A 14561-nucleotide genomic window follows, 5' to 3' on the forward strand; every position below is an offset into this window, starting at 1 on the left:
AATAACCTCTTCTATTTAGCATTTTTGTGTTTCACAGTAGATGTTAAACGAGCTCTTTTCTATATGCACCCTTCGATTTCAAGTACAAAACTGAAAGGAAAAGTATATGACTCACAGAAATTTTTTTTTCTCAGCTTAAAAAGACTTACAGGTTTTACATGAACTGTAATGTTTTCTGTCACAGTAAATCTTCAAATTTACAGAGCTCAAATGTTTCTTATTTCTCAATCCAAGTATAAACATAAGCAATGTTGGAAAATGTAAATGATTGCACTCATATGAATGTACGTACATTGTTGCATGTGTGGAGGTGAAAGGAAACTGCTTTCCAATGCATAAAAATGCGAGCCTATGACACCCGACAAACGCTCTCTTCTGTGTGGTCAAGTCTTTACAGCCATTTACCATCATTTTTTGCATTGAAAGTTATTCTTCGCAGCTCCGAGTTTTCTTTTTGGCTAAATGGATGCATGCTTCTTAACATCATTGTTTACATACATTATGCATTAAATTATAAGCTCATTTTTGTCATTTCCCAGTAATAAATAGACTTCAGTTGCCAAAGCTGCAAGTTATAAACCCAAAATAAAAAAATTGTATTTTTAAATCTGTACCTCAGAGCAATAGCTCCGTAAGTCCAAAAAATGCGATTTTCAATTTTTTTTGGGGGGGGGGGGGGGAATTGTACGCCGAATAATATTCCGGGGAAGATTTCGATCATTGGGAATCTGGCGTTCATTCTCAGTTCCAGTGCCAGCGCGAGAGGCATCTTACAAAAAAAAAAAATATTCACCCCGAAAATGAGACCACCGCACCAGATCCCCAATTATCGGAATATCCCCCGATTACGCATCGAGCCATGTGGATGTCTTTCTGAGTTTTTAAGCTGGGTTAAAATTTTCGGCTCACTCTATTTCTTTCGTGCCAATAGGGTACAAAGAGAATTTATCAATGGCTTGAATATTCATTTTATTACGTGATTCATACACACAAAGCATTTCGCACATGATGTACAAAGCTATTTGAAAGGTGTCTCAGAATAATCATCTTGACAAGACAAATGGGTTTGTTTACGAAAACAGCAGATAAAGTTCAGTCAACTATCTCAGGCACATTCAAAAACAAAAGATTCATACAGTTCAAGTCCTGATCTTTATTTTCTTTTTCGCCGGGGACTAGAGCTCCGCGGCCCGGGCGAAGTGCCTCAGGTCGTCGTCCGCCAGGCACGCGAGGAGGACGTCGGTGCAGGTGGTGGGCAGGGGCGGGCAGAGGAGGGGGAAGCAGCGCAGGAAGCGGTCCTCCAGGGCCCTCCTCTCCCGGACCTCCCCCAGCCGGACGAGGAGGAGGTCGCCGAAGAGCGGGAAGTCCCGCGCCAGGAGGTCCCGGTCCGAGAGGCGCCGGATCGCCTCGTCGGAGAGGCGCCGGGCCAGGCGGGAGGGGGGTCGGCGGGCGAGGTCGCGGAGGGAGAGGCGGGACCCCTCCGTCAGGGCCACCCTCATCTCGGCCTCGCACTCGGAGAGCAGCCGGACGCCGCGCTCCTCGCCATCCTTCGGGAGTTCCATCTCCTCCCAATGTATCTCGATGGAACTCCAGGCGTAAGCCGCCAGGAGCACTCTCGCCACATCGTCGTGCCCTCCCGCTAGGGCTAAGTCCAGGGCACAGTGTCCAAATCTATCTTTAAGCTTCAAACGCGCACCCCTCGACAGCAAAGATTGAACTATCCGCGGGAGACCTGCTCTCGCAGCATAGTGCAGGGGGGTGCAGCCAGTACTGTTCGGCACGTCGCATTCGGGGGCGGCCTCCATCAGCGCCTCCGCCGCGGCCTCCTTCCCCCAGATCACGGCGTCATGGAGGGGCGTGCCTTCACTTCTGTCTTTCGCACTTGCGTCTGCACCCCCCGCGAGCAGCATACGGATGACATTCACGCACCCACTCTCGGCAGCGAAATGCAGAGGGGTGCACCCTTCGTCATCCGCGACATCCGTGACGCAGTCGGCCTCCACGAGCAGCTCCGCCGCGGCCTCCTTCTCCCACACCAGGGCCAGGTGGAGGGGCGTCTTTCCATTCAGATCCCTCGCCCTCGTGTTCCATCCTCCTTCCAGCAGCTCCCTGATCCTCTCCGTGTCTCCGCTCCTTGCTGCACGATGCAACGCAGTCCGCCCGTTCTTGTCCGTCTCCGACGCACCTCCGTCCTCCGGCCGGCGTCTCCTGGAAGAGAGAGAGACAGATTCACGTTCCGCTCAAACTGAAAGCGGAAGGGATTTCGATCACTTTCCCGCTCCCGTTCACATGAAATCTCATTTGAATGAAATCTGGACTAGAAAACCTCCAAAATAAATGAAAGATAATTCTTAAATCTAAACATATTTAGCTTGATGCAGGTACGGGACATTTTGATTCAATGCCCTAAATTCTTACTCCATCATGAATTTTACTGGATTGGAATTTGAGAAACAGCACACGATTTCCACCAAACTATATTTATTACTAGTGGTACTCGCACGGTTTTGCCCGTAATATAAAAATTGAAAGGTCCTTTGGTTCGCCTGTATATTTACAAAAAATGTATGGTGAATTTTCTCACCAATTGGCTCGTGCCCATGTGACGGTTCCACGTTATGATAATTTCGTCATTGACTCGTCCATCTTCTGATAATTTCGTTCTTAAAATTGGAATAGGAAAAGAACCACATCGAATTTTCGAAAAATCGCTTCGAGGTGCACACCCCCATGCTGCAAACTAATTTTGTGTCAAATTTCATGAAAATCGGCTTAACGGTCTAGGCGCTATGCGAGTCACAGGGATCCAAACATCCATACAGAAAGACTTTCAGCTTTATTATTAGTAAAGAAGAAAAGAAAAGAAGAAAGATAAAGAAGTAAAGAAGAGAAGAAAGATAAAGAAGTAAAGAAGAGAAAGATAATTTTCAGAACAAATTCTTTCCCATTTTATTAAATTTCTGTGAAAAATGGGCTTAAAATTAGAATAGAAAAAGAACAAAATCGAATTTTCGAAACATCGCTTCGAGGTGCACACCCCATGCTACATACTAACTTTGTGCCAAATTTCATGAAAATCGGCCGAACGGTCTAGGCGCTATTCGCGTCACAGACATCCTACAGACATCCAGGCATCCTCCGGACAGAGAGACTTTCAGCTTTATTATTAGTAGAGATGAGCATATTGAAAACATCGTTACAGTTTACACGTGCTCGTGTGGGAAAGTGAAGCAAAAGTCCCTGACCGCCACAACAGCTTTACACATTGGACAACACTCTGTGGCCACACCAAGAGCAATGGTGGTAAAAAATGGAAACAGACTCATTTGCATAAACATCAATGATTTAACGACGTCGGTCATTAAACATGAACACAAAACATGGAGAATATTCTATTTAAATTATCTACTTTCAGTTTCAACAACAACAATGATTTATAAGTTGAAACTAGGGTTGTTTATACGCAGATATATTTTTCGTTCAAAGTTTGTGCCCTACGATACGATCTGGGGCTCTGCTCTTTTAGTGTTTCATTGAATGTGCAGAACGGCTCGTATACACCCTACATGGAAATAGAATGGTTTCAAAAATTACATTTAAATGCATTTAATTTGTTTTTGAGGAAATGAGTTGTGAAAAAGCTCGATTCCTTATTCTGAAACAGCATTTCGTAAAAATGAATAAAGATGCACTGTTTTACTAAAAACAACTGTAGAGCCGGATATCCGGAATCCGGCAGACAAAGCGCGGGATATCCGGTATCATCGCTATCCGGCGCATCCCTAGTACGCATGCGAAGAAAACTGCATCGATGAACAGTTTTCCAAATATTATAGGAACACTTTAATGTATTAGATCTTCACCTCTTTCTACCCACAAATGTTCGCCCAGTGATCGAAATTCGACCCTATTCACAAATGAATATTTGAGAAACCTTGTATGAATTTAACTGTTCCCAACATTTTTATTTCCACTTTTGCTCTCGTTTACTGCATATCCGGAAACAGACAATTTTTATACGTACACGCAATGACGAAAGGTAATTTTTTTCCAATTTTGCTTTTTGTCCGTCAATCTCAAAATATATCGATGAGAGGGGATATATCGGTAATGGGGTCGTTTCCGAAATTTTAAAGTGTTTTTTCTGAAAAAGCAAGTTTAGAAACATGGATTTTAACCATTTTTTAAATAATTTTAAAAAATTTAATATTTTTTAACAATTATTTTAGTCGGTGCGCAGATTGAAATTCAGTTTTTACGCTTCTGCACATGGCATCAAAGGCGATGAAATGCCATTCATTGATGCCATTAGCGCACGGCGCAAATGATCATAGCGTGGCGTAAACATTCAGCACGGTAATGGAGTAGCGCGCCAAAGTACATCACTTGTAACGTCATAAAGATCACGCTTTATTTCCAAAATCGAACGTTTGAAATATGAATAAAAAATAACCGTCGAGAAAACAAAAGTTTTTTTCTGGCCCCATGTTATTTCTTTTACTTATTCTATCAATTTCAGTGAGTAAAAGTAGTACTTTTGACTGAAGAAAACAGCCCCATTGAGAAGTGGTCGTCCAATTCCTGGCTTGATTCATTTTATTTTGGATACCATGTTGCTTTGTGCTAACCCTATGCAAATAGATTCTTCCCGACTATTTGTTTACGTATGCAAAGCAAAAAAAAATTTTGCGCTGGCATTGGAAACAAAAAAATGGACGCCAATGGGTAAAAATCGTCAGTAATACAATTTTGGAAATATTCCCGTATGAAATGAAGCATCAAAACTCAGTTTATACGAAAAACTTCTGTGTGAAAAATATCTTAATTTATAAAAATCAATGTCCTGAAATAATATATATATATATATATATATATACATACACATATATATCGACGCACAGCCGAAACCGCTGAAGCTTCAGACTTGAAATTCGGCAGGCATGTCCGCATGATTACGAAACTAACCACTTAGAAAGGATTTTTTGAAATCTCAATTAGTTCGGGAGAAATTAATTAAAACCTCTCAATTTCTGCGAAATTAAAACCTGTCATTGAAATTCAAATCCCTTATTTTCGGAGGCTTTCCTCCATTCAAATCATTATTCAGTACTTCATCTCAACTTTTGGTCGATAGCGAACTATAAATTTGATGTTGTTTTTGTTTCTCGCGTGATTCTTCGAGGCTTTTCTCAAGTCAAATCATAATGTTTCTGTCTTTTGCTTTCATTTTTTTCAAAACTAGAAACGAAGTTTTAAGAACATCATCACAGGCGGACTATCCTTTTGAAGTTAGAAGAGTGCAGTTTCCTGTTAAAGTTTGCTTTGCAATAACCATTAATAAGTCACAAGGACAGACATTAAAAGTAGCAGGGATCGATTTATGAGAAGACTTATTTTCACACGGCCAATGTTATGTAGCTTGCTCCAAAGTCAGTTCGTCAAGCAGCTTAATAATTTTAGCACCAGGAAAAAAAAAAAACTAAAAATGTTGTATGCAAAGAAGTTCTTGCTTAAACATAGGTATAACAATAAAATGTGGATGGTCTGTGTTTGCAAAGATAATCAATACTTTAAAAGGATCGTTAATAACAGTTAAAGATCGGTTAAGGACAAGGGCACATATATAAGGAATCCAGGGACCCCGGGATCCTCCCAAAATTAGGAAAAATTATAGGTAACTAGAGGACCCGACAGACGTTGTTCTGTTCAAACTTTGTAAATTGAAAAGTAAAAAAAAAACAATAAATTATCAAGTGTTTGAACTGTTTTGTTGAAAAAAATAAGTAAAAAGAAAAGGTTTTAAGCTGCTTGGTGTCAGAATGCGTATATTTATTACAACTTGATTTATCTAATGCCCACTGAGCAGTTGTTTTATTAACTATTTTTTCTCCCGAACTTGACGGTTTGTTCTTTCAGCCATACTCAAAGGATAAAAAGCGTCCTCAGATATTAAGTGTAAAAAACTAACTACCCATCTAGAACAAACGGGAAATCCCGTTGCAACATCCCCCATATGAAAAAGAATAAAACAATAAAAAAGATATCGTTTAAAAAAATGATAAAGGTAAAAACAGTTCTCCGAATAAGCGAAAATCACTCATCCCTCCCCCCCCCCCCCACATAACGATGTAAAATAAACGCTTTCTTCAACTAAAATGACTAAAAACTCTTTAAAAACGAAAAGCAACTCTTTGCAATTGGAAATCATTCGCCAAATAAACAAAATATACAATAAATTACATTAACAGTAGCTTTAAAATGTAAACAAATGATCACACAACTCTATTGTTTACAGCCAAAGTCGCCAAGCCTCCACGTTACTGTAATCCAGCCGATCAGTGAGCGAAGCCAACTCCGACCGATTAGCGCTCCGATCTTTTGATGAAAAACTTTTTAAACTTCATATATTGCCTAATTTGTTCTTTCCACCAAAGATAAAGATCTCCCACTGCACTGATCTTTCGTGTACAGAACTACCCTGTTGTAATTTATCTGGCCGAAAATAAAATTTGTTTTGTCTTTAAATTCTATCATCTTTTCCTTTAATAATGTACTGATTTGTTAGATAATTCTTAACGTATTCTTGACATTGGTGCCAAAACTCAGATGGATTTCAGCCGAGAAACATGTGTTGCTAGGTACGGTACTTTCTGATCATTTGGTTAGGAAAATCTAAAGCACCGATCCGGTCACATGGTTCAACTACGACGACAGAACACACGTTTTGCGTGAACCTTCCAGTACTTTACTTTAAAATATATCACGGGACCTAAAATCGTTGCTTTTAAGAAATGGAAGGCTTCATTCTCTCTCTACGTTTTATCTATTCTCAACTGACATATCACAGTAGGAAATTTCATTACAAAAAGCAGAACTGGCTTTCTTATTGTCCTTTGACAACAGGTTAAATATTTATTTCAGTTCTCGCTCAACAATAGGTTAAAATAAATATTAATCATTTGAGAGGTATAACCACCCAATGTTTAAATTAATTAATTAATTAACAAAAACGTTTCCGATTCGATCCATCGCGCTTCGAAACCATGCTTGCACACAAAAAATTTGATCAAAATTGGTCCAGCCGTTTAAAAGCCTTATGGTGACAAACGTCTGCACAGAAGATCTTTATATTTTAAGATAAGTAATTATTATTACAGGGGATTTTCGAAACTAGGTGCACCAAGCACTGTTAACCCCAGCTAATTCCATTATCCGAGCAATGCCGGGTATGGGAATGCTAGTTACTTATAAAACGTCTACTATTACTGAGTAAGTAGCTTCTTCGTCGTTAGAAACATAAATTTCCAAGCAACAAATGAACGAACTCTACTCGTGGCAACTGTCCATTCGAAAACACTGGAGGTCGCAATACTAGTACAATTTTTAAAAAAGGTCATCTTTGTGATTTGTTTATGGTTAGGGGTGGTGAAGAGCTGATGTCACATTTTTCAGTATTTTTGACCCTTTCTTCCCTTTGTCAATGTCACGCTGTTTTTCATAAACGTTCCTATTAAAAAAAGGCTTGTTGTCACATTCTCCCCATTGTATGTCCCTCCTGTCATTTCTGTCCTCTCCCTTGTCACAAACTGTTACTGTTTCGTGAACCCCACCTTAGAGCGGGACTTCATTCGTGGACAGCCCCTGTTTTGTGGTAACCGCATGCAAATATGTATTTCCCGACTCTTTGCTTGCGTATGCAAAGAAAAAACATTTCTCGCGCTGCAATCGGTGCCAAAAATTTGACGCCAATAAATGAAGAGCGCCCATTTCCAAATTATCAAAATCTCCCCGAATGAAATGATGCTGCAAAACTCAGACTATACGTAAAACTTCTTCATGAACAATATTTCTTCTAAAAAGTTTAATACTATTGAGTAAGTTGCCTTGACCTCTTCCATTAGAAATATAAAATTTCAAACAGACAAATGAACGAATGATACTTGCTACATTAAAAATTGTCCATTCAAACACTGGACATGATAATAATAGTGCAATTTTATTTAAAAAAAAATCGCTTTTGTGATACGTTTACGGTTTAGGAAATAACTGACTAATGCACTTTTCAAAATTTTTGACCCCTCTCCCCTTCGTCAAAAAGTTTCACACTTCACCATGCTCCCTGTTCCCTTTGCCACATGTCATACTCTTTTTAATAAACTTTCTTATCAAAAAAAAAAGCTTCATGTCACATTTTCTCCATTGTATGTCCCTCTTGTCATTTATTTCCTCCCCTTGTCACGAACGGTTAAAATTTAATGAACCCCACCTTAAACAGGGTCTTTATTCGCAGTCAGTTCCTTGCAAATAGACATTTCTCTACTCTTTTTTTTACGAATGAAAAAGAAAAATATTTTTCGCGCTGGCATTTTGGTGCCAAAAATTTTACACCAATGGATAAAGTTTGCCCATTTCACGATTATGGAAGTCTTCCTGAATGAAATGATGCCGTAAAACTCCTTTAATACATAAAACTTCTGTATAAGCAATATTCTTTGTAAAAGTAGGCAGAAATACAAAATTTTCAACAGTCAAATGAACGAATTCTACTCGCGGCAACAGAATTGTCCATGCGAAAGCACTGTACGTCGTAATAATACGCCAATTTTATCAAAAGTTTCACCTCGTGATTTGTTGCTGGCGATAGCAAATGCAGTTATTATTTTGAGAAGATAATTTCGTCGAAACTGAAAGTCCTCCCTCCCTCACTCCGTAAAATGATTTATTTAAATATTAAAATCCCGAAAACATAACAAAAATGAAAATATTTTTAATGCCCATAGTTACACAAAAAGCCTCAATAATTTTTTTAAAAAATGCAAGAATTGCATTTTTTTACGGTCAAGCGCAAAATGGCAACGAATAATGTTATATAGTAATTTCATCACGCTAACTAAGTTGCATGAAAAATCAAATAAAAATGAATTTTTGCTAACTTATAATTGCTTCTAGATCCTTTTCTAGTCACCTTGGCAGGTTTTCGTTTTTTTCCCGTTAATGGGGGATAAACGTTTTTAGAAGTAGTTTTCACGAGCTTTCCAACCATACCAAGCTCAAAGCACTAAAATTATTTTTTCGTGTAAAAAAAAACGGTTTAAAAAATGAATTAAAACTTAATGTTTCACGCTTCCGACAATGAATTTCAACAATGGAAAAGAGATAAAATTAATATTTTTGAGTTTCGCTAACTAAAAAACGCTTATAACTTTTTTTAATGGATTTAGGTTGTGGGACCTTGGGCGCCCGGACAATTTTTTCGTTAGTATTTTTTAAAGACCTTTCCAACCATTAAAATTCGAAAAAATTGGACCATCCGTTCGCGTAGAAAGAGCCATTTAGGACGAAAATGCGTTGTTTATTAATATCTCAGTTAATTAGCGTTTGATTTCAAAATTTGTTATTGATGACACTAAAACTCGGCAATAGCTACCGAACAAAGAAAGAATGAAGGAAATCGGTTCACAAACAGAGGAGGAATCGGTACCGAAAGAAAACGGCTTGCCTATTAATATACAAAGATACCCCCTTTAAGTTTGCATTCGTCCTTCACGGCTTATGAGAACTAAAAGGTGGGGGAACGTTATTGGGGTTGGAAAATACGTCACGTGAACGAGTGGCATGAGTACATACCGCAAGGCCCCACAATGCGGGGGCCCCAGATTCGCAAGGGGCCCAAAAATGTGTTTGAGCTTTGTTTTCATTCCATTTTATTAAATTTTTCCGTGAATCAAACTTGGTTTGAAAAGCTTAAACATAAGAGCGTTAAAAAAAAGTTGAGGAATTCATTAAATTTATGAACCTTAGGGACACAGTGAGGCACCTAGAATCCCAGAACCTATTGATTTAGGGCCTCCGATTAAGATATCGGGGGCCCTTGGCCAAACGCATTTTCGGGGCCCTCATGTAGCAAAATATTACAATTTTTTGCCATTTCGGGATCCTAAATAGCAGGGGCTCAAGGTCACTGTTTATTCGGCCAATTCAGTAAATAGGCCCCGAGTAGAGAGATGGGGGCCCACGGTCCAACTTCCAAGCGCGAAAACCAAACCTTGGCTCGGTACAAAGAGTACCACATGCCCTCCCTAGACCATCACTTGCCACGGAAATATAGTGCCTAGAAAGAGTAGTGTGCCGATCGACGGGGAAAAAGTGAGGTCAGAACTGAGGAAAAACCAGATGGCGCTGCGCTCGAGGTGTACGTTATGCTCCTCAATCGGACTCGTTTTAAATCAGCGATTGCATGCTCATTTCGCAGTTTAAAAGCCCTGTTTTTCGGATTGAACTTATTTCTGCGCAAAAGACAAATTCTGTAATAAGTGCTATTTGTTACATGGGTGTTCATTTATTTTTTGAAGAATATAAAATTACCTTATGCTAATTTATCTTCAATGAAAATAGTGGACTATAAGGGACCATTCATTAAATATGTAAGGGTCCCGAGGGGGAGAGGGTTGGAAAAGCCTCTACGTACCTTTGGGGGGGGGGGGGTCAAACTCATTCTTACGTAATATTTTCCAAGTCGGTATTTCACATTAGAAATTGCGCGGTCAACAAGTGATTTGGCAGAGATTATGTTCCATTTGCGTATGGAAGGTAAGAAACGTGTTAGGATAAGATGTTTTTTTATTTGTTTTACAAAGAATGAATAGTGTAAAATATAATAAAAGAGTCGCATTATGTATGGCATGTTTTATTTTTAATTATTATTACATCAAAAAAAAAAGTCGAAAAAACATTCTGTTTAGATCTAACTTTTCAGTGATACATGCTTTTGGACGCAAAAAATATTTTCCCGTTGTCGATATATGAGATTTTAAAGCCTATGGGAATTTTAAGAAAAGGGAGTCTCGTTGTTACAAATTTAGCGAGTTTCGATGGGGACAGACATCTTTCTCACGCTCTGTAGATATGGATGTCCTGCCACATGCAGACGAGGAAATCGCCTGTGAGAAATTGGTACCTTCAATCCCTCGCCAAGTGTTTAAATTTGCCACTTTTCTTAAAATTTCGGGAGACTTAAATACTTTTTATCTCGATAACGGGGAACGATAACAAAAATAATTATTAATTTCGTACAGGATTTTAAAATGCTAAAATAAAAAAAATTTTTTTTTTTTAATATAACTTACGTGCTCGTTGATTCCGATTGTCCGGAAGTCGAATGGTCGGTCGCTAACAGTTACCAGGCGTAGCGTTGCTGGAGATTTCCAACCTATTCTCCAAACCTATAAACTGTAGCCTATACCGTGCCCAAGTCGGACTCTTTCTCATTTAGGGGCATCATTGACTCAGGAGTCGCTCCATTCTGCTTTAAACTAATGCTGGCTACAGGAATGGGGCTTGAGTCTCCCAAGTGGCATTAAAAACAACAACAAACTGCGCCCTAAGCCATCTCGATTGATAATACATTTGCCTTAAAATATAAGTATCAAATTTTCAGTCAATTGTTTAAAATTTTGTTTTGAAAACATCCTTGTCTTTGTGTCTACTTCAATAATGATCTTTTTATCGTCAATATTATTTTCCACATAATTTTCATTATATACAAAAACTACAATATTTTTAGATTTTTTAAATTTCATACAAACCCAATATTCGTTAGGCAAATTAATATGAACAATTTCATTAAAAAAAGATTTATACGTGGTTATTTCAGTTTCATGTGCGGAAAGATCAAGTTTTATTTTTTTCAAACAGGGATCATTTTTCTTAACTGCATAATTCCTGATGGACCTTTTCTTTGGTAATTTTTTAGTAGTAAAGTATGTTGGCAGACTTGGGAAAATTGTCGGAATTGCCTCATCTTTCAAAAAAGTTTTTCCCCGAGGAATCAAAACTTCCTCACCATTTATAATATGCTTAAAATGCGTTTCAATAAAAATCTTTTCGAAATGCAGAGCATAAATTGAGCAATATTTATCAAAAACTTTATCTAACCTGGGAATTAACGAGTTAGTTTTTCTTCATCTGCTGGAGCTTTAAAAAGCGTAACTTTTTCCTTGCATGTTTTGTACCCACTTTTGCACCCTGGTACGAAACAAGATGAAGCTTTATTTCTTCCAATGTTCAACTTTGATGCCTCCATTAAAAGCCTTAAACTCTGTTTCATGAAATATTCACGAAATAAAGGTAAAAAAGAGAAACGCGGAACTAAATTGTAACAAAATCCCGCGTCTACTAATGTAAACACCGCGAAATTGAACGTACATCTCGACCGCACTGCCATCTAGCGGTTTTCATACAATTTGTCTTCAAGAATCGTGGGGGAAAAAGCGCCGGTCGGCACACTACTCTTTCTAGGCACTATAACGGAAAGAAGGGAAAATTCCTGAATGAAGAGGAAAGGCAGGAATTAGTCCTGACCGTACCGAAGCCAGATAAGAGACAGACAGTTGCTCCGAAGCATAAAATAATCCCCCAATTGTGTTATTTAACTTCACTAGAAAGTCGCCCGTCATGGTATGGGGGGTGGTAATTTGCTTCCATGTACATTTGAGAGCAGCGACTGCCTGTTTGGGGATATTTTGGTACTTTTAAGTTTTAACCCAAACTCCAGTTGATGGACCCTAAACTCTGGTAGATAACAAATAACGATGATAGATAATGATGCAGTGGCTAATAAACTTTTTTTGTTTTTGTTTTACAAAATGATGTTTTCGTGTTTCACTTTAAAAAATGTAGCACTTCAGCGACTATTCGTTTTCAACAGGGAACATATTAAAAGCCTGGATATTCACCGTGGGGTGCAAAAATGTCAGTTTATGATTTGACTTATAAGAAAACCCTTAAAATATTCAAATGGAAAGCAAAAATGAAATTGACGCAAAAATTGCATCGACAGGGAGCGGAGATGAAGCACTCAGGGTTGGTAAAAAAAACCGTTTTTTGGTTTTAACACTATTTGCGAGAAAAACAATTAATTTTCAGAAGGTAATTAAGGTTCCATGTAATTAACAGTTATTCAATAGTCACATTATACCTAATTTCTTGATTAATTAAAGAGATAAGAACAAAATCTTGCAACTAAATTAAATAATTAAAATAGCTTTCTGCGGGGAAATGATGATTGAAATGTTTGACTTGATTAACATATTAGTATGCATGTATATATAGACCCTTTATGATACTTCAAGAAGTGGCTGTGATGTGGGTTAAGATAAAATATAATGAAGATCGAAGAAAAAAACTTCATAAAACCAACATAATATGAATAATTATCGAATAAAGGTAAAAGTTATATTTTTAAGCATCATCTTTTCAAAAGAACAATTTTCCTATTTTTTCTTTCTGATCTTACATAACGCTGATTTTTATATACACAATGTCGCAAATATTGAAGTAAAGCAAAATGTACAACAGTACATGATTGAACAGTCAAAAAATCGATTGCTGTTGTACTGACAAAGTTTAAAAAAAAAGTGCTGCTCTATATTCGACTCCGTTCTTATTTTGGAAAGACTCGGGAAAAGATATCGACTATCGCTAAAACAAAGAACCGAATCAAAAATACAAAAATTGGTGTAACATGGCTTAAATGACAGCTTATTTACTGGCATACATGTTGCATCCAGCATTGAAGTTTAAAAAATATTAAATGCAAACTCTTTAGAACAAATAAATGTGTAGCAAATTCTATTTCAAGAAAATTTGTTTTGCCAAAAACGTTATATCTTCTGCAACAGTGACTGAGTGGTGGAAAAGCCAGGAAAAAGAATTTGAAAAATGCAATGCAACCGTCTTTAAAAGTCTTCAACATTACTAAAACCCGCTTCAGAAGAGTGCAGTGCATATATTTTCGTCATTTAGATATCACTCATAACTCAAAAATTGATTAGGCTCTGGAAAAGCTTCAAAACTTGCTTTTTGTTCAAAGTACTAAATAACATAAAAATAATATTAATTTATAACGTAAAAGTTGCTACGTATTTATGCATATGTTATTGTGGTGTAAAGATGATTTTATGTAATTGTAAAAAGATTTATACACATATTTCTGAAATGAGTTGAATACATTACATATACAGGGTGTCCGAAAAGTCCTCAATACATAACAATGGTATTTTAGGTTAAATGTGTCAAGGACTTTTCGGACACCCTGTATATTTATTTATAAATGTATTTTTACAGTTTTTGTTTGTAACTGATTAAAAATATTTTGCTTTAAACCAAAAGAACTGTTGTTTTCTCCAACAGTCTTTAGAAAAAATTCATTTAGTTGATAGTCTTGAACAAAAAGACAAGGTTTGAAGCTTTTTCCAATCCTAATTTGTTTCTTATTCAATATGTGTGAGGAAATCAATGTAAACTTGTAAAATGGATTTTTTTTTTTTTTTTTGGCCTTAAAAAAAAAACATTTTTTTAAAAAACTGCATGTCTTTTTTTTAAAAAACCAATTGGCTTAAACCGTGGTTTAAACCAAACAACCCTGGAAGCACTAAATAACAATTTGGATTGAGGAAAGCCTTGGAAATTTCAAAACCATCTGATGATTAAACTAATTAATCCATTAGAATGTGACACATTATTTGACAAAAAATTCTATTTTTCTATTTCCCCCCAAATTT

The 14561-nt window shown here is 37.4% G+C and overlaps 1 protein-coding gene across 1 annotated transcript in view; it reads right to left on the minus strand.

The window, feature by feature from the left end:
* Window positions 1-988: 988 nt before the first annotated feature.
* The window catches only part of LOC129232388 (26S proteasome non-ATPase regulatory subunit 10-like), a 165181-nt gene continuing 151608 nt past the window's right edge, over window positions 989-14561 (minus strand). Inside the window, exon 4 of the mRNA XM_054866538.1 lies at window positions 989-2208. Coding sequence (XP_054722513.1) covers window positions 1176-2208 — 1033 coding nt within the window. The 3' untranslated portion in view covers window positions 989-1175. The remainder of the gene's footprint in view (window positions 2209-14561) is intronic.

The sequence above is a fragment of the Uloborus diversus genome, unplaced genomic scaffold, assembly GCF_026930045.1.
Source record: "Uloborus diversus isolate 005 unplaced genomic scaffold, Udiv.v.3.1 scaffold_12, whole genome shotgun sequence".
Lineage (NCBI taxonomy): Eukaryota > Metazoa > Arthropoda > Arachnida > Araneae > Uloboridae > Uloborus > Uloborus diversus.